Below are 14,522 nucleotides of genomic sequence, written 5' to 3'. Positions count from 1 at the left end.
TAACTTCATTTTCAAGGGCAAATTGACAGAAAGACGCATGCAAAGCCTAATGAAGTCTGCCGACCCACCTACCAGGACCTATTAAGCTGACTAAAGAACTCATATCTTTATAAAAATATTTAAAAAGTGCAAGCTTTTCAATGAGTTCTGCGCAGCTTCCCTTGTTCTCTGGATTCATATTTACTTTGCAGATATGACAGTGCTATCAGTCTTCTTATCTAATACTCAGCAAGACATCAAATAAGCCTCTTTCCCTAAAATGTCAAACTGATGTTTAAAAGGTTAAGAAGCTCATAGCATGCCTAGATTATAAATCTAGGCATTGGCCCTTCACTGGCTGGTCCCATCTATAAACATGAATGTGCAGAATTATGGGAAAAAGTAAGAGTAACTCGGCTGGAATTACAGATGTTTATTAACTGGGATCAACAGAGGAAACTGGTGTTTGCATGTGTCATGATGAATCTGTGCACTCAGCCGTCAAGGATTAGTTGTTTCGACTGAATCAATTCTGTGAATAATGACCACTTAAAACTTTCTTTCCAACCCTAATTTAATTATTTGCAATGTGTCATTGGTCTGTATAGGTTGTCAGTCATCCACATTATGGCTTAAAAAGAAGGCAGCTGGATTGTTTCATCTCTAACCCAAGAGGCTTCTTCAGCTTTAAAACAACTGGTGCCAGCCTTGGAAGTGGCCTAATGGCTCGTTGACCCACTATTGATTACGTGATTACGTGAGCGATTAAGGGTCACACGAGCCCAGGGTTTGTGGGTCATTACCATCACAGCGACTGAGGTTTGAATGCTCTGTGCAGACAGGTGGACCACAGATGCACAGCACCCAACGCTCAACGGGACAAGAAAGGACACGCTTGATGGTTTTGCTTTTTATATGTCCCTTCCTTTTCTCCTCTTTCAACTCCTCCATTCCTATGCCCTCACTATAATATGTGCAGTTTGGAGGGATCATGTGACAAATTAACGAACTATCGAAGAAACTGCACTTTTCAAGTTTTGGTGAGTGTAATTCTAGTGTTTTATTCATCACTAATGTGCAGATATGTGTGCCTGTTTGATGCAGTGTCGCAGCCTCGATAAAGAAGCTTGAAAATTTTGTCAATTCTTTCTCCACCAAAAGCCAGCATGACGGCAGCCAAAATGTTAGAACAGAAGCAATTTTATTATAGTTATTTTACAGTTTTCCATTGGTGATATTTTTTGTTTCCTCAACAAATTCCATAAAGTCTGTTTCTGTAGCGTCCTTTTAGATGTGCCTATTTTTGTCTCTCAACCACAAACCTCTTCCCTCTTACTGAAAAGTTTCATCATCACTAAGAGGAAATCTGAAAATGGATTACTAATTTATACCTTCAGTAACAAAAAAAAAAAAGAAACACCCATTGACCCATTTTCAGCCACATTTATCAGATGACCTTGTGTGATGGACAAATACAGGAGCAGATTTAATCACTGAAGTAAGTGGGTCCAGTTGTTTGGAGGATTATGGCTATAGAGGCAGTAAATTGATAAATTTATGATTCACTTTTTAGACAACATTAAACTGTATGATACATAAAGATTTATCTCCCAGGGTAACTTTTCTTTTTCCTTCCTTTTTAAACCTTTCCATTACCTTTGGATCTATGCAACCTTGAGGATGTCTTGTAACACATTCACTTTTTGTACATCCAGCTTCAGCTTTGTAACATTCAGGTTCTCTACTTGATGATGAATGTGCCTCTCCTGCACCTCCATCTTCTCTGTAGTCTAGCGGGAGGGACACGAATGCAAGGTAGCACAGGGTAGGCTAACAGTACAATGGAAGTAGTGCTAATGAGTTAGTGACAGACGGGATTTTAGCACAAATCTGAATGAGAGAGCTATTTGCGAAATGTTATTCCTCCGTTTTGTGCACTTATATACACTCAGTGCTCCTCAGATGCATTCTCTGCACACGGGCCAGTCCAGTCTATTTATATAGACTTCATACATTGGGTACATTTGCATTTCGCAGACTCTTGTGAAGCCTGCATTTCGGTTTCATGCAGCATGGCATATTAAGAAAGCAGGTGCACACTGTCTGACTTCAGCAGTGTGATTTGTATTCTACACTCGTAACTCCGGTTTTCTTTCCATTTTCATAATATGTCATCATTATCTTTTCTACCTCTGGATATGGCTTTAGGGAGCTGGAAGCTCTAATAGCTAATATCCCTGTTTAAATTTAGGATTTAGCAATACAGAGGACTTTTGTAGAAAATTGAATGACTTTTCTTTGATATTTTTGAAATATTCAGGGCATAGAAAGCAGAAACTCTTTGGCTAACAGTCCCAGAGGCACACCTAAACTTTCATGTTGATGTTCTGTTAAGTTTTTTTCCTCCCACACCCGATAAAACTTGTCCTCCTCTTCACCTCTGGCTCTCTGGTTCCTTTTCTTTCAGTGTGACTCACTGTACTGCACGGCAAAAACATTGCTGGAGGTTAAAGGATTTTAGCGTGATGGGTGTACCGTGAAAGTGATTATGTGTCCACAGTGTTATTTTGCACACACAATCAGCTTTCTGGATGAACACCAAGAACACTTCATTCAGCCAGAGGAAGAAAAACAAAAACAAAACTGAACCTAACAGGAATCCCAGAGGATAAATTTACTCTCCTAATCACACAAGTTGAACTCATAGTGGGCTGGGACCTCCACTGGACTGAATGCACTGATTCAACCTGTGTTCACTACCTAAAATAAACAATCCAGAGGTTTCAAGTTGTCTCTTGTTAGACAATCTCATATGTACTCATCAGGCTTTTATGTTATTACTATTTTACACTTTTATCATCCGTTTCTTTACATGACGTCTTCTTCGTGACTTCTTTTCTGTTCCACTCACCCCCAATCAGTCATGGCAGATGGTTGCCCCTCCCTGAGGCTGGTTCTGCTAGACGTATCTGTTAAAGTGGAGTTTTTCCGTCCCGCTGTCACCAAGTGCTAGCTTATAGCAGGCTGTCTGATTGTTGAGTTTTTCCCTCTAAGGTTGCAGGTTCTTCACCTCGCAATATAAAGCGCTTTGAGTGGTGTTATATAAATAAAACTGAATTTGAGTGAATTTTGCTTCTTGGTTACTTTAATAATAAATTTGTGCATAAATATGTGTTTGCTTTATTAAAGGCCATCCATCCATCCTCTTAACCACTTATCCTGTTAACCAGTAGGCTTTCAGGGGGACTACGTAACTGGTTAACCAAACATGTCTTTGAACTGTGGTGGAAAGTGACAGTACCTGAAAAAAATGGATGAGTCACATGGAAGAAGTACACCTCTACCTTTATCACACCTTCAAACACATAAAGGTATAATCAGTGCCCCAGATTATGTTCTGCTGATTAGAATATCCTTAAGTAGTGACAGGTGGGACCTGTTTAATTTAAATCTCACACTGATATGGTGTTCTTTTTGTTGTTAAAATGTGTAGAGCGTGATCATGTCATGATATGGAAAGCTCTTCCCTTAGCCTCTTAAAAAAGATTGTAGATGGCTATAAGCTTGGCAGTGATTTTTGAAAAAATTAATTTAGGAAAATCATCTACAGCTGGCATAGATTTCAAACCACAGCCGGTTTGTCCAGTCACGGCTACCTGAGCAATTTCAGCCCCCAATTTCAGTTGTAACAAAAAAACGAAACGTGATTTTCATCTCAGGATCTGCAGGTAACTCTCGAAACTGCTGGCATCATTGTAGGTATTTAAAATCAAAAAATGATTGTACAAATCTGACCTGTATGGGAGGTGTGCCAAGCAAAAGATAAACTGCAGTTTGACAGTGAGAAAAGACCAGGCCTTCTGGAATAATGTGCTCTGGACAGACAAATCAAAGATAAGAGTTGTTTGGTGCAGACCAAAGACAGCCTCTCAGGATAAGAACCATGAGGCATCTATGAAGTATGGTCCGGAGTTGCTTTGCTGTCTCGGGGACTGGGCAGCTCATGGTCATTGATTCAGCTCTAAATTCTACATCATATTAAATTGCACTTGAATAAAATGTTAGCCCATTTGCCTGAAAAATTAAGCAGCAAGTAGGTATTTTGGAAGGATAATGATCCAAAGCACACTAGCAAGTCCACCAGGGAATGACTCAAAACGAGGAAATGGAAGGATGTGAAAACCACAAAAACTGCATGAAAACTCTTAAAGATCTTGCCTCTAAAGGAATTTTGCATGGAAGGCGGGTAAAATTTTCACTAAGCTGATGTCAGAGTCTGGATAATTATGCAAAGAAACCTGCCAGAATGTATTTTAGCTAAAGGGGGTAAAAGTAGCTTCTGGTGCCAAGGGCTTACTCTCTTATTCCACAGTAGAACATCACATGGATTGAAAAAGATATTTTTGTCTCTCGGTGTTATTCAAGTAGAGTTTTTACTAAGTATCAAAGAGGATCAAATGTTTGCTTCTCCAAGTATTTCAAACAAACCAAATACTATTTTTCCTCAAATTAATAATCACATGACCATCAGTGATTACAGTTTTCATTCACAGAGTTGTTTGTTTTTTCATAAAGACGCCAAATCCTGCTTTCAAACTTTATTGGAAGGCTGATAAGCTTGTTGCATATCTGTGAAAATACATGCTTGAAGGAAATAAAATAACAAAAAGCACCGTTAATTTAAACAATCTTTGTGATCTGTTGATTTCCATCACATTACGTAGAGGGATTTCAGCATAAAGGCAATATTTTACAGCATATTTTAAGCATACAGCTTAGTTAACACAAGGTTACAAAATGAATGCTTATTGAACAGTTTCAGGTAAAGCCCAGCGGGAGGCAGTATAAGGCTGGCCCTTCAATCCACATATCCACTTTTTTTATATATATATTTTTTATCTGTCCAGAAGCGGTTCGCTCTTCACATTGTTTCAGTGCAGTGAAAGGTCATAGTGCTCACAGGACAGGAAGGCCCTCCCCCATAGGCCAGTGCTCTTCCTGTTCTCCTCTCTGAGACACCTGAGCAGCATAATGTGGCTCAGGCACTTTTTTTTTTAGATGGTGTCATCTAAATGCTCGTGCAGCCTTTCTCCTCTGTTATTGTGCCTGTACCTCCTGAAAAGAAACCAAGTGTTCAATTTAGTGCAGCAACAGTGACAAACTGTACACTGGCTCGAGTAAAAATGACAATTGTTTTGTCAGCAGACGCAGGCTGGCCTGTCACGCCTCATGTTTGCACAGTATTGTGTGGGAGGACACCGTGTCACATTTTGCTGTTTCATTCTGTACCATCACCTTTTTTTTTTTTCCTTGTCGTTTTCTAAAGCATCCACTACCAGTGTCTTATTTTCTCGCTGCATATGGCTTTATCAACTGAGCATAGCCTGAAATGAGATTTGTGCTTGTGTCTGCCAGTGACTGTGTGCCTTACCGTACCTCCACAGCAGAAATGCGAGCACTCCTCCTAAACTCAGCAGGAGCAGGAGACAGACTACAGCTGCCGTCGCACTTCTGTTCTCGGTCTCACAAGGTGCTGTCAACCAGGAAAAAACAGCCGATGAGAGGAGGAACAAAGAAAAACAAACCCAAAGAAACAGAAAAAACAGAGGTCATCTGGCATGGCTGTTCTTAGAGGGCAAAGAGGTCCCCTGCAACAACTCCACACAGTCACTAAACTGACTGGAACACCAAGGGATAACAGGAGGCATCCTAAAATACCCTGACTGTCGCTGGATCATCATGCCTCTTGGCAGATACGAGGAATTGCATTTGTCTTGCCTGTTTAGCAGCAGTGGTAGCGGCAGTGGCAGTAGTGTTGGTAGTGATTTATTGATTGCACTCTGGAAAATCCTTTATCACTGAAACACCACCGGTGATACAATACACAGAACAGAACAGAAGCGCAATCAGGACACAGCTTCAATAGACACAATGCATTATGTACAGGAGTCCGATTCCTGAATATCCATGACACAGCACGGTGGGCTTTAAATAAAGTGTCAACAGGCGTAGCCACCTTTACATCGAACCGCCTGCTCCAGCCAAATGGGGATCAAGCATTGAGTTTTTTAATCTCATGTGGAGAAATGTGGATTTACATCCCAAGTAAATGCAGTATGACCATGAAAAAAGTGCTGCATTACAAGTCAAAGATAACTCTGACTTAAGTCCACGAGAGTATATTTTTATATATAAACACAAAAAGTAAAGAAATTTGTATTTGGTAGATTATTTCTTGCCAATAAATCGTACACCTTGAAAAACCTGCTTATTTAAATGAAGCCATGTTTGTAAGGAAAATGCATTTGTGGGTTGAGCAGCAGAGTTGAGTATGTGGGCTGTGTCCATTAAAAACTTTCCAATTTTTCTCTTGCCAATCACAAACAGCTCTGACAAGTTTTTCATGGCCACAACCCACATACTCAACTCTGCTGCTCAACTCTGCTGCTCAACCCACAAACGCATTTTCCTTACAAACGTGATGCCATTTAAGGGAAAGATTTGTTGCCAAGGAGCACTGTTACAAAAAAAAAAAAAAAATCAACCAAACACAAACCTCCTTAATTTTGTGCAAAGTTTATCAAAATTATTGATAAAATCTGAGTATTACAAGCATTTTGTTGACACATAAAAAATCAAGTGGTCTACTGCAACGTGAGTCTATTGCATGATGCATTATAGATCATGTAGCATTTGTAATATCTTAAAAAATGTTTTATTCACACATATGCACAGCTTGGTACTAGCCATAGATGATTTTCAATTGCTTTATGATAAATTTATGCATGTCTCAATTTGCAAGATAACAAGACAGCGATCAAATTAATGTAGAGGATTTTTAAGAGAAATGTTCAAGTAAATAGATCCATCTCAAAATTGTAAAACCAACTCCAAAAAAAAGTTTATAATTAGAATATTTTAAGAGTTCAAAAACCCAATGTTCACACTCCTTTTTAGACCTCTTATGGTCTCCTTTATCCATTTAGCTGCTAAATGCTGGATCACATTTATCAGCTTCACTCTGACTTTGTGTGTCTGTCTTTTGATGTCAGACAGGAAGAGTTCAGTGTTTTTTATGACAACAACAGCTGGAAATTAAGTCAAGAACAGTGACAGTGAACCACAAAAGCCAAGCTAAAAAATAACCCACAGACCCAAGACGTGATAATTATCAGTGGCTTCATCCCTGTGGGGGGGATATTTCCCTTTACACTTCCACTGTTAATGTCATAAGTGTTGATTAAAAAAGGTAAAGCAGTACCTGCAGTGTAGGTGGCGGAACTATGGCCGAGCTTGTTGCTAACAATGCAGGTGAAGTGGCCACAGAGTGGAGAAATGGTAATAATTAATATTGTTCCATTGTTGGAGACTTTGCCCACCGCCTTGGTGATGTCGGCACTCTCGTGGCGCCAGCTGAATCTGGGATCAGTCCCCCAGGCCTCGTTACAAACAAGGAAGGAGTGGGACACGTTAATGCTGACGGAGACGTGGTGGACTGCCTCTGGAAAGACAGACAAACAGAGGTGAAATATGGAAATATGTGACAAGTATGTAGGTAAAGAATGCAGCGCTGGATGGAAACAAGAGGATATATGAAGTGCTCAGCCGTGGGCATCTATCTGTTATAGAATAAGAATAATGGCACACGGCTGTCCAAGAGGGTCTCAGACAAAGAATCATGAGAGACATTTAATGCTGTCAGGAGAAACTGGCTCAGTTTCAGAGACAATAATGAGATCAGAGAGAGAGGCATAATGTTGGAGAATGGGATGATGGAAAACCCTGGAAGCCGAGAGAGCAGATGTAGAGAAGAGTGGAGCTGATGAATTGATACTGTTAGGGCAGACAAATGAGAGTAAAAGCACAGAAGCTACGGGGAGACTGGATTCGTCTAGAGGGACAAACGCAAAAAGAAAGACCGGGAAAGTGGAGCCTGTAGGCAAATTTAATTCCAAGTGTTACATTATTAAATGAGACATCTACCAACAGAAGAAAACAATGCTTTCTACTGTGAAATTAAAGCGCATTCGTTATACTGTTGGTAATTATTGGAGTTAACACTTGAAAGGCCACAACAGAGTCAGCTGGAGAGTATTTGATGTATTCTTTCTTTCATATAATTACTCAGAGAGATTCATGTAAAGAGGCCAAGTTTTACATAAACTGCCGCAGCAACATATTCAAATAATTTAAAGCAAACAACATTTATATTCATATTTCAACTAACTGTTGGTATATTCTCCAGCAGCCCCACTATGTAGTAGGACCTTTTGTTCCCACGTCTTTACACTGCGACGTCTTAATGTTAATTTACTGCTGCTTTAGCATTTATTGCTGCCGTATTGAACCTTTAAACAAGTACCAGGTGGAGGTATGACGCATGGATGTAATTACACCATAATTTTACAATCAGTGGATATAACCATCAAAACGCTTCTAACTTAATGATTTATACTTAAAAATTCATACCCTCTCATGAGTCTCTTGTCTCTTGTTAAAGGCAAAATAATGGATTACACAGTAAAAAATGTACAGTAGCTTGGTGGTAATATTCTTTCCTCAAAGTCATCAGTGTTTAATTATCTGCATTCATTACTGTGCAAAAACTTTTGTTGTGTATCATCTAGAATTAGGACTGAATATTTATTATGAGATAATCCATACACTTCTTTTTGTAGTTAACCTATTGCCTGTTATTTATAATGTTTCATTGTGCCCACCATTGTTGTCCTCAAGCTGAACAAAACCAAAGCAAGATATTTTATTTGGGCAACCCAACATGTTAGATGGGTATCTCTCTGCTAATTGGTCTTATAGCTTCTTACCACTTTGACAGTGCTTCAAAATTTGATAAACAGGTGAGCTCTGTTGCTAAACTAAGGCATCTCAGTAAGGTGAAGGCCTCTCCCGCTGCATGACTTTGAGAGAGTAATTCACACTTTTATTACCTCTCTTGTTTAAACTATTGCAATTCTTTATATGTTGACTTTGACCAGTCGTTTCATCATCGCCTCTGGGATGTGCAAAATGCAGAAGTTTGCCTTTTGACAGAACAGAAATGACGTGATCAGCTATATTCTTGTTACACTTGCTCCTTACACAGACTTCAAGATCCAATTAAAATTTTTATTACATGTTTCTCAGTCTCAGTCATTTAGCACCACCTTGCTTAACTGAACTTTTGCAACCCTACAATCCTGCCAGAGCACTGACGTCTACGAACCAACTGCTTTAAGATGTTTCCGATTCAAGCTTAATAGCTGAGGTGATCGAGCCTTTTTAGTGGTGGCTCCTCATCTTTTGATCAACTTAGCTTACCAGCCTCTCAATCGTTTTAAAATGCTGTTAAAAACCTACTTTTTCTAACTTGCTTTGGGTCTAATTGAACAAGATACCTCAGCTTTTATTATTCAAAATTGTTTTTACTCAGTTTGAACTTGTGACGCTCTCCACTTTAGAGGATGTGGTTCACCATATTAAGCCCACAGGTTCCCCTCGGGATCCTTTTCCTCCACAATTTTTTAAAGACATTTTTCCTAGTATAGGGCAGTATGTCCTTGAAATTATTAACAGCAGTCTGTCTTCTGGTGTGGTTCCTGCAAATTTCAAACATGCAGTAGTGCAGCTACTGCTTAAGAAACCTGGCCTTGATCACAGTTTTAGCGAACTATAAGCCTATTTCCAAGCTGCCTTTACTTTCCAAGGTTTTAGAGAAAATCGTTTTTAGTCAACTGAAAGATTTTCTAGATGATAATGGCATCTTTGAGGTTTTTCAGTCAGGTTTCAAAACACTTCATAGCACAGAATCTGCATTATTAAGGGTTTTTAATGACATCCTTCTGGCATGTGATTCTGATAACCATGTTGTCCTTGTCTTGCTTGACCTAACTGCTGCTTTTGACACCGTAGACCACAATATTCTAATTTCTCGATTAAGTGATGTAGTAGGTATTGGTGGCACTGCACTCAATTGGTTTAAGTCTTCTTTGTCAGATCGAACTTTCTCTGTCAGCCTTCTCGGTTCATCTTCTGCTCCTCTGTCATGCGGTGTCCCACAGGGCTCAATTTTAGGGCCACTACTGTTTTTACTGTATTTATTGCCTCTGGCTTCTATCCGTAGAAGGCATGGGATCGCATTTCATTGTTATGCCAAAGACTGCCAAATTTATTTGCCACTGAAGCAGAAGGGTGGCATCTCCATAAAACCTCTCATGACATGTCTAGATGACATTAGAGCTTGGTTGGCTCTAAACTTTTTAAATTTTAATGAAAAGAAAACAGAGTTGTTGGTGTTTGGACCCAGTGGTCCCTGTGAGTCCTCCTCTGTAGATTTGGGACCTCTGGAAGTTTATTTTAAACCTGTTGTTACTGATCTTGGTTTTAAGTTGGACAGTGATTTTAAATTGGACAACCAAATCAGAGCAGTGGTGAAGTCCAGTTTTTATCATTTAAGGCGACTGGCAAGAGTAAAATCTTTTCTTTCGAGGCAGCACCTTGAAATAGTGATCCATGCTTTTATTTCTTCCCGCCTGGACTACTGTAACGCACTTTATGTGGGGGTCAGACAGTCGTTGCTCTCATGTCTGCAGCTGGTTCAAAATGCTGCTGCACGACTCCTAACAGGAACTCGTAAAAGAATGCATATAACCCCTGTCCTGGCCTCACTACACTGGCTGCCTGTGTCTTTTAGAGTTTTGAAATTCTTATGCTTATTTTTAAATGCTTCACAGTCTTGCCCCGCCTTGCCTCTCTGAGCTTTTTCATCTCCACACACCCTGTCGGTCTCTCAGGTCAGCTGACCAGCTGCTCCTGGAGGTACTGAGATTGGTAGGAAGTCAACTTGAACCTGAAGTTTTATTTATAAGCTTCCAAATGACAACATCAGACACTTTAAGGTGCTTAATATTGTAAGGTAAAGACTCTACATTAGTAGAGAGGAAACCCCAACAACTAAACGCCCCCCTTTTAGCAAGCACTTGGCGACAGTGGGAAGGAAAAACTCCCTTCTAACAGGAAGAAACTTCCGTCAGAACCAGAGTCAGTGAGGGGTTACGCGACAACCTTTAAATGCTCATAATTTGAATTAAATGATCAACTATAGTAAATATAGAGCATCTTAACACTCAAGCAGTTGTTTATCCCTGCACTGTACCAGCAGTGTCTTTAAATTTCTCCATAACGTCTGTTACAACAAGCCTTTGTGGAGTGGGGACCTGGATAAATGGACAGCATACTAAAGTGACTGTGCACATATTTTACTAACAAAAGGGGATTTATCTAAGGCTGTCACAATAAATCCTCTCACGTGCCGGTCGTCATACTGTACCGTATTCCCTGACGATGCATTGTGTGGAGGTGTTGGCTCCTTGGCGATCTGTCACAGTCAGAGTGTACACGCCGCTGTCCGCTGTGGTGTATCCATTAATCTGGAGTGTCGTCTCCTGCTGCTCGGTGCTCACACGGACATTTGGCCTCGTACCAGCACACTTGAGACTCCTGCCAGAGCACGTGGCCAGTGTCACTCTCTCAATATTAAACCCCGTTTCCGGCTCGTGTTCCCAGGTTATTGTGGAGATGTCTTCCAGGTGTCCACGCTTGATCTGGGCTTTCAGATCCAGGCTGGATCCGGGGACTACATACACCGGCTCTTCATTGAGGATGTGCACTGACATACAATGGAGCCCACATGGCACTGAGAACAAAGATCGCACTGTTCTTTATTACATCGTCTTCTGTGCCTCTTTCACTTACGTGACTCATACAGTGCATATTTCTACTGCACTGGCCATGAAGACCTGCAGTATTCAATCAGACTTTTGCCTCTGGAGTGTTTGCATTGTACGAATAAAATAGAAAGCTAATGAAACAAACAATAACATAATATGTCATCGCCATCCTTCTCTGTATGCGCTTTATGAATATACTATAGCTAGTTGCTGTCAAATAATGTCAAGTTATGATTTATAATGCATGACAGCCATGCCTAATGTGATATCCATCAAACCACATCAATATCCTAAAATCTGTGTCAAAGCCTGGTAAGCCTGTGTGCATTTACCATGAGAGCTATTAATCATGTGTCTTAACTTGAAAGGCAAAGGATGGGGGAAACGTAAATAATGCAAGTGCGGTCATTAACGCAAGAGGCACTTTTGCGTAACAGTGCAACGTCTTAGGGTTGTTTTGATCATTCTTTGTGTGGCTGAGGAACAGAAACTGTGCCACTGTCTCAGCTTGAACAAAGAAAAAAGGGCAAAGCAACATAGCAATACTTTTTCCCTTCTTTGCTTTTTTTTTTTTTTTGCCTAATGACAAAATCATTAATATGGCGGGTACAACAAAAAAGGCTTACTCAAGAGAAACAGTGGGGCAACTCTCCAGCACAGGAAATACTGTAGATCCATAACACCTGCTGATGTAGACGGAGAGTAGAGAAAGAGGAATTTGTCCATGACCTCAGCAGCGGCACACAATTTCCTCTGTACTCAGGCAGCAGGGGTGCCACTGCAGCAAGAATAATAACACCACCTCCAGAGAAAATGTGAAATTAAAATGAGAGCAAAAACAATTACAGCCAGCATGTCCTTCTATTAAAAAAATGTAAGCCAAATGTTTAGGGTATTCTTTTTTTTTCTCCCCTCTTAATTTATTTGTGAAGTATCCAAAGAACAACAGTATTGGCATTGCAGACTGCAGTAAAATCAGAAGTTGGAACAAAACCGGGACACGTCTGCTGCCAAAACTAAAATGAAGCCCCTCAAGCACAGCTGCTACAGGAAAACACAGAGAGAGAACAGAGATAACGGTGCAAGAACACAACCCAACCTGCATGCATTAAATATAACCTAGAATTCCCCTTTTTGTTTACCTTGAAGTTATCCACATCAAAACCCTCTGCAGCGGGACTCACCTACCTTTCTAAACCCGAGACAGACAGCACAGTTGAGTCAGAGGTCTTCTGCTCTGTATTGACTTTCTCAGAGGTTAAAGTGCAGCGCAGTTCACCTCAGTGAGAAGAATTATGGCCCAAAACACCGCAATACCTTTAAAGGGCTTGCCATTGTAAGAAATATTCCAGTTTGAAACAGCAGTAAAGCCAGATGTCTTCTGGAGCTTCTTCTCTTCTCTCTGGCCTTTTCCCCCCTTCTCGTCATGTCCAACCCTTGTGTGTCACGTAGGCGTCATTTTCTTTTCCAACAGTCTACCTCCCACCCCACCACCACTTCCTGTACAGTCAATGCTCTTTTCTGCTTTGTGCTTTAAATAAGTTGAACTGTCTATTGTAAAACCACACCCTTTTTATTATAAGCACCACCCTGCTCCTTTCCTGGGCCTGTGTTCTAGCACACGCTCCCTGGACAATACAGCATATTTGATTCTAGATTTTCACACAGCTGCTTCTGAGCTGTTTGTTAATAGTGATAAAAAGAAATGGCTTTCTTTGGAAGGAAATCACTGACAATGTTGAAACGCATTCTTACAAAATAGGTTTTGTACTGCGGGCTTCTTATCCGGCACGAACACTAGTTGCCCTGCAGACACAATGCATTGTTTTGGTGTTGAATTGTAAAGAGGAACTAATACACGATTTACTCTATTTTTATTTCTTCCAATAATTGTCCCTTGCTTGCAACTGAGAAACCTCTTCAAGCATGTTAAGGGGAATGCCAGCGATTTCATTCCCTGGGAAAGTTTAGCTTTGTGTTAAAATCTGATCGCCAGCTGTTTTAAAGAAAACTGCAAGCGGATACAAATGAATCCATCAAACAAGATGATTTGATATGATCGAAAGCGCCACAACAGCCTCCGAACCAGCTCTGACACGAGATTGTTTTGCCACACGTGTCTCTTACACCACTAGAGCACTGAAGCATAATGACATCACTTATTCAGAGGTTAGCTCCACAGTTTCTCACTTTGGGGAGCACATCCTGGGGCACGGATATAATGAGCGATTTAAAAATGATTATAAAACCATTTGTATTTGCAAAGGATTTACGAATAATCATGGGAATCACAGCTGTGGCCCCCACTGAGTCTACAGAAAAGTGCTGTCAGTTGGAATTAACCAGTGGGTGGCACTAATACAACAGCTGAAAAATATCAACACTGTTAGCCCTCATATCAGCTTTTTTTTTTCTTTTTTTCCTTCTTCTTCCTCAGCAGACATAATCTATAAGCTTCTGGCTCCATATGCAAATGAATTACTTGCTGGGGTTGTTTCAGTTTGCTAATGTGTTACTGCACAAGCGAGCAGCTGAATCAAAGACTCAAATGTGTAAAGATGGTGCAATTATATGATTTTATCTGGTGCTCTAGGGGATCATGTCTTCTTCTTTCGACTGCTCCCTATAGGGGTCGCCACAGCGGATCATCACAGCGGATCATCACAGCGGATCATCTCCTATCTCACCCTCTCTCCCTTACATTCTCCTCTGTCAACCCGTTGCACTACATCCACAAATCTCCCCTGTGGTTAAATTTTTTTTCAATTGCCTGGCAGCTCCATATTCAATATCCTTTCCCTGGTAGCCCTCCTCTGC

General features: G+C 40.5%; 1 protein-coding gene across 5 annotated transcripts; it reads right to left on the bottom strand.

The window, feature by feature from the left end:
- Positions 1–4,568: 4,568 nt before the first annotated feature.
- LOC146563986 (uncharacterized) lies at positions 4,569–13,782 on the bottom strand. 5 transcript variants are annotated; one of them, XM_085291400.1, is made up of 6 exons: positions 12,894–13,782; positions 12,332–12,749; positions 11,306–11,671; positions 7,241–7,480; positions 5,416–5,512; positions 4,569–5,094 (listed from the first exon to the last, which is right to left on the bottom strand). In XM_085291400.1, exons 2-6 carry the CDS (start codon positions 12,429–12,431, stop codon positions 5,034–5,036), a joined length of 864 nt encoding a protein of 287 aa, XP_085147526.1. In that variant the 5' UTR covers positions 12,432–12,749; positions 12,894–13,782; the 3' UTR covers positions 4,569–5,033. The 5 variants fall into 5 exon arrangements, with proteins under 5 accessions (XP_085147526.1, XP_085147527.1, XP_085147529.1 ...); XM_085291401.1 differs by having other exon boundaries at positions 12,332–12,507; XM_085291403.1 differs by having other exon boundaries at positions 12,332–12,388.
- Between the last annotated feature and the right edge of the window lie 740 nt (positions 13,783–14,522).

Source organism: Mchenga conophoros, linkage group LG11 (genome assembly GCF_057382185.1).
Source record: "Mchenga conophoros isolate Kocher_MC1m ecotype Shallow Benthic linkage group LG11, M_conophoros_male_GT1.1, whole genome shotgun sequence".
NCBI classification, from domain to species: Eukaryota; Metazoa; Chordata; class Actinopteri; order Cichliformes; family Cichlidae; genus Mchenga; species Mchenga conophoros.
Note: the sequence above shows the minus strand (reverse complement) of the source record. Positions and strands in the feature narration are given on the sequence as shown.

Bases quoted from the DNA above. Each gene is read 5' to 3' on its own strand.
- LOC146563986 (XM_085291400.1), bottom strand. From the start codon at position 12,431: ATGGACAAATTCCTCTTTCTCTACTCTCCGTCTACATCAGCAGGTGTT. The intron at 11,672-12,331 runs GTAAGCCTTTTT...CTTTGTTCTCAG, and splicing joins TGCCCCACTGTTTCTCTTGA to TGCCATGTGGGCTCCATTGT. The intron at 5,513-7,240 runs GTACTGCTTTAC...CCTGGTTGACAG, and splicing joins TTCCGCCACCTACACTGCAG to CACCTTGTGAGACCGAGAAC.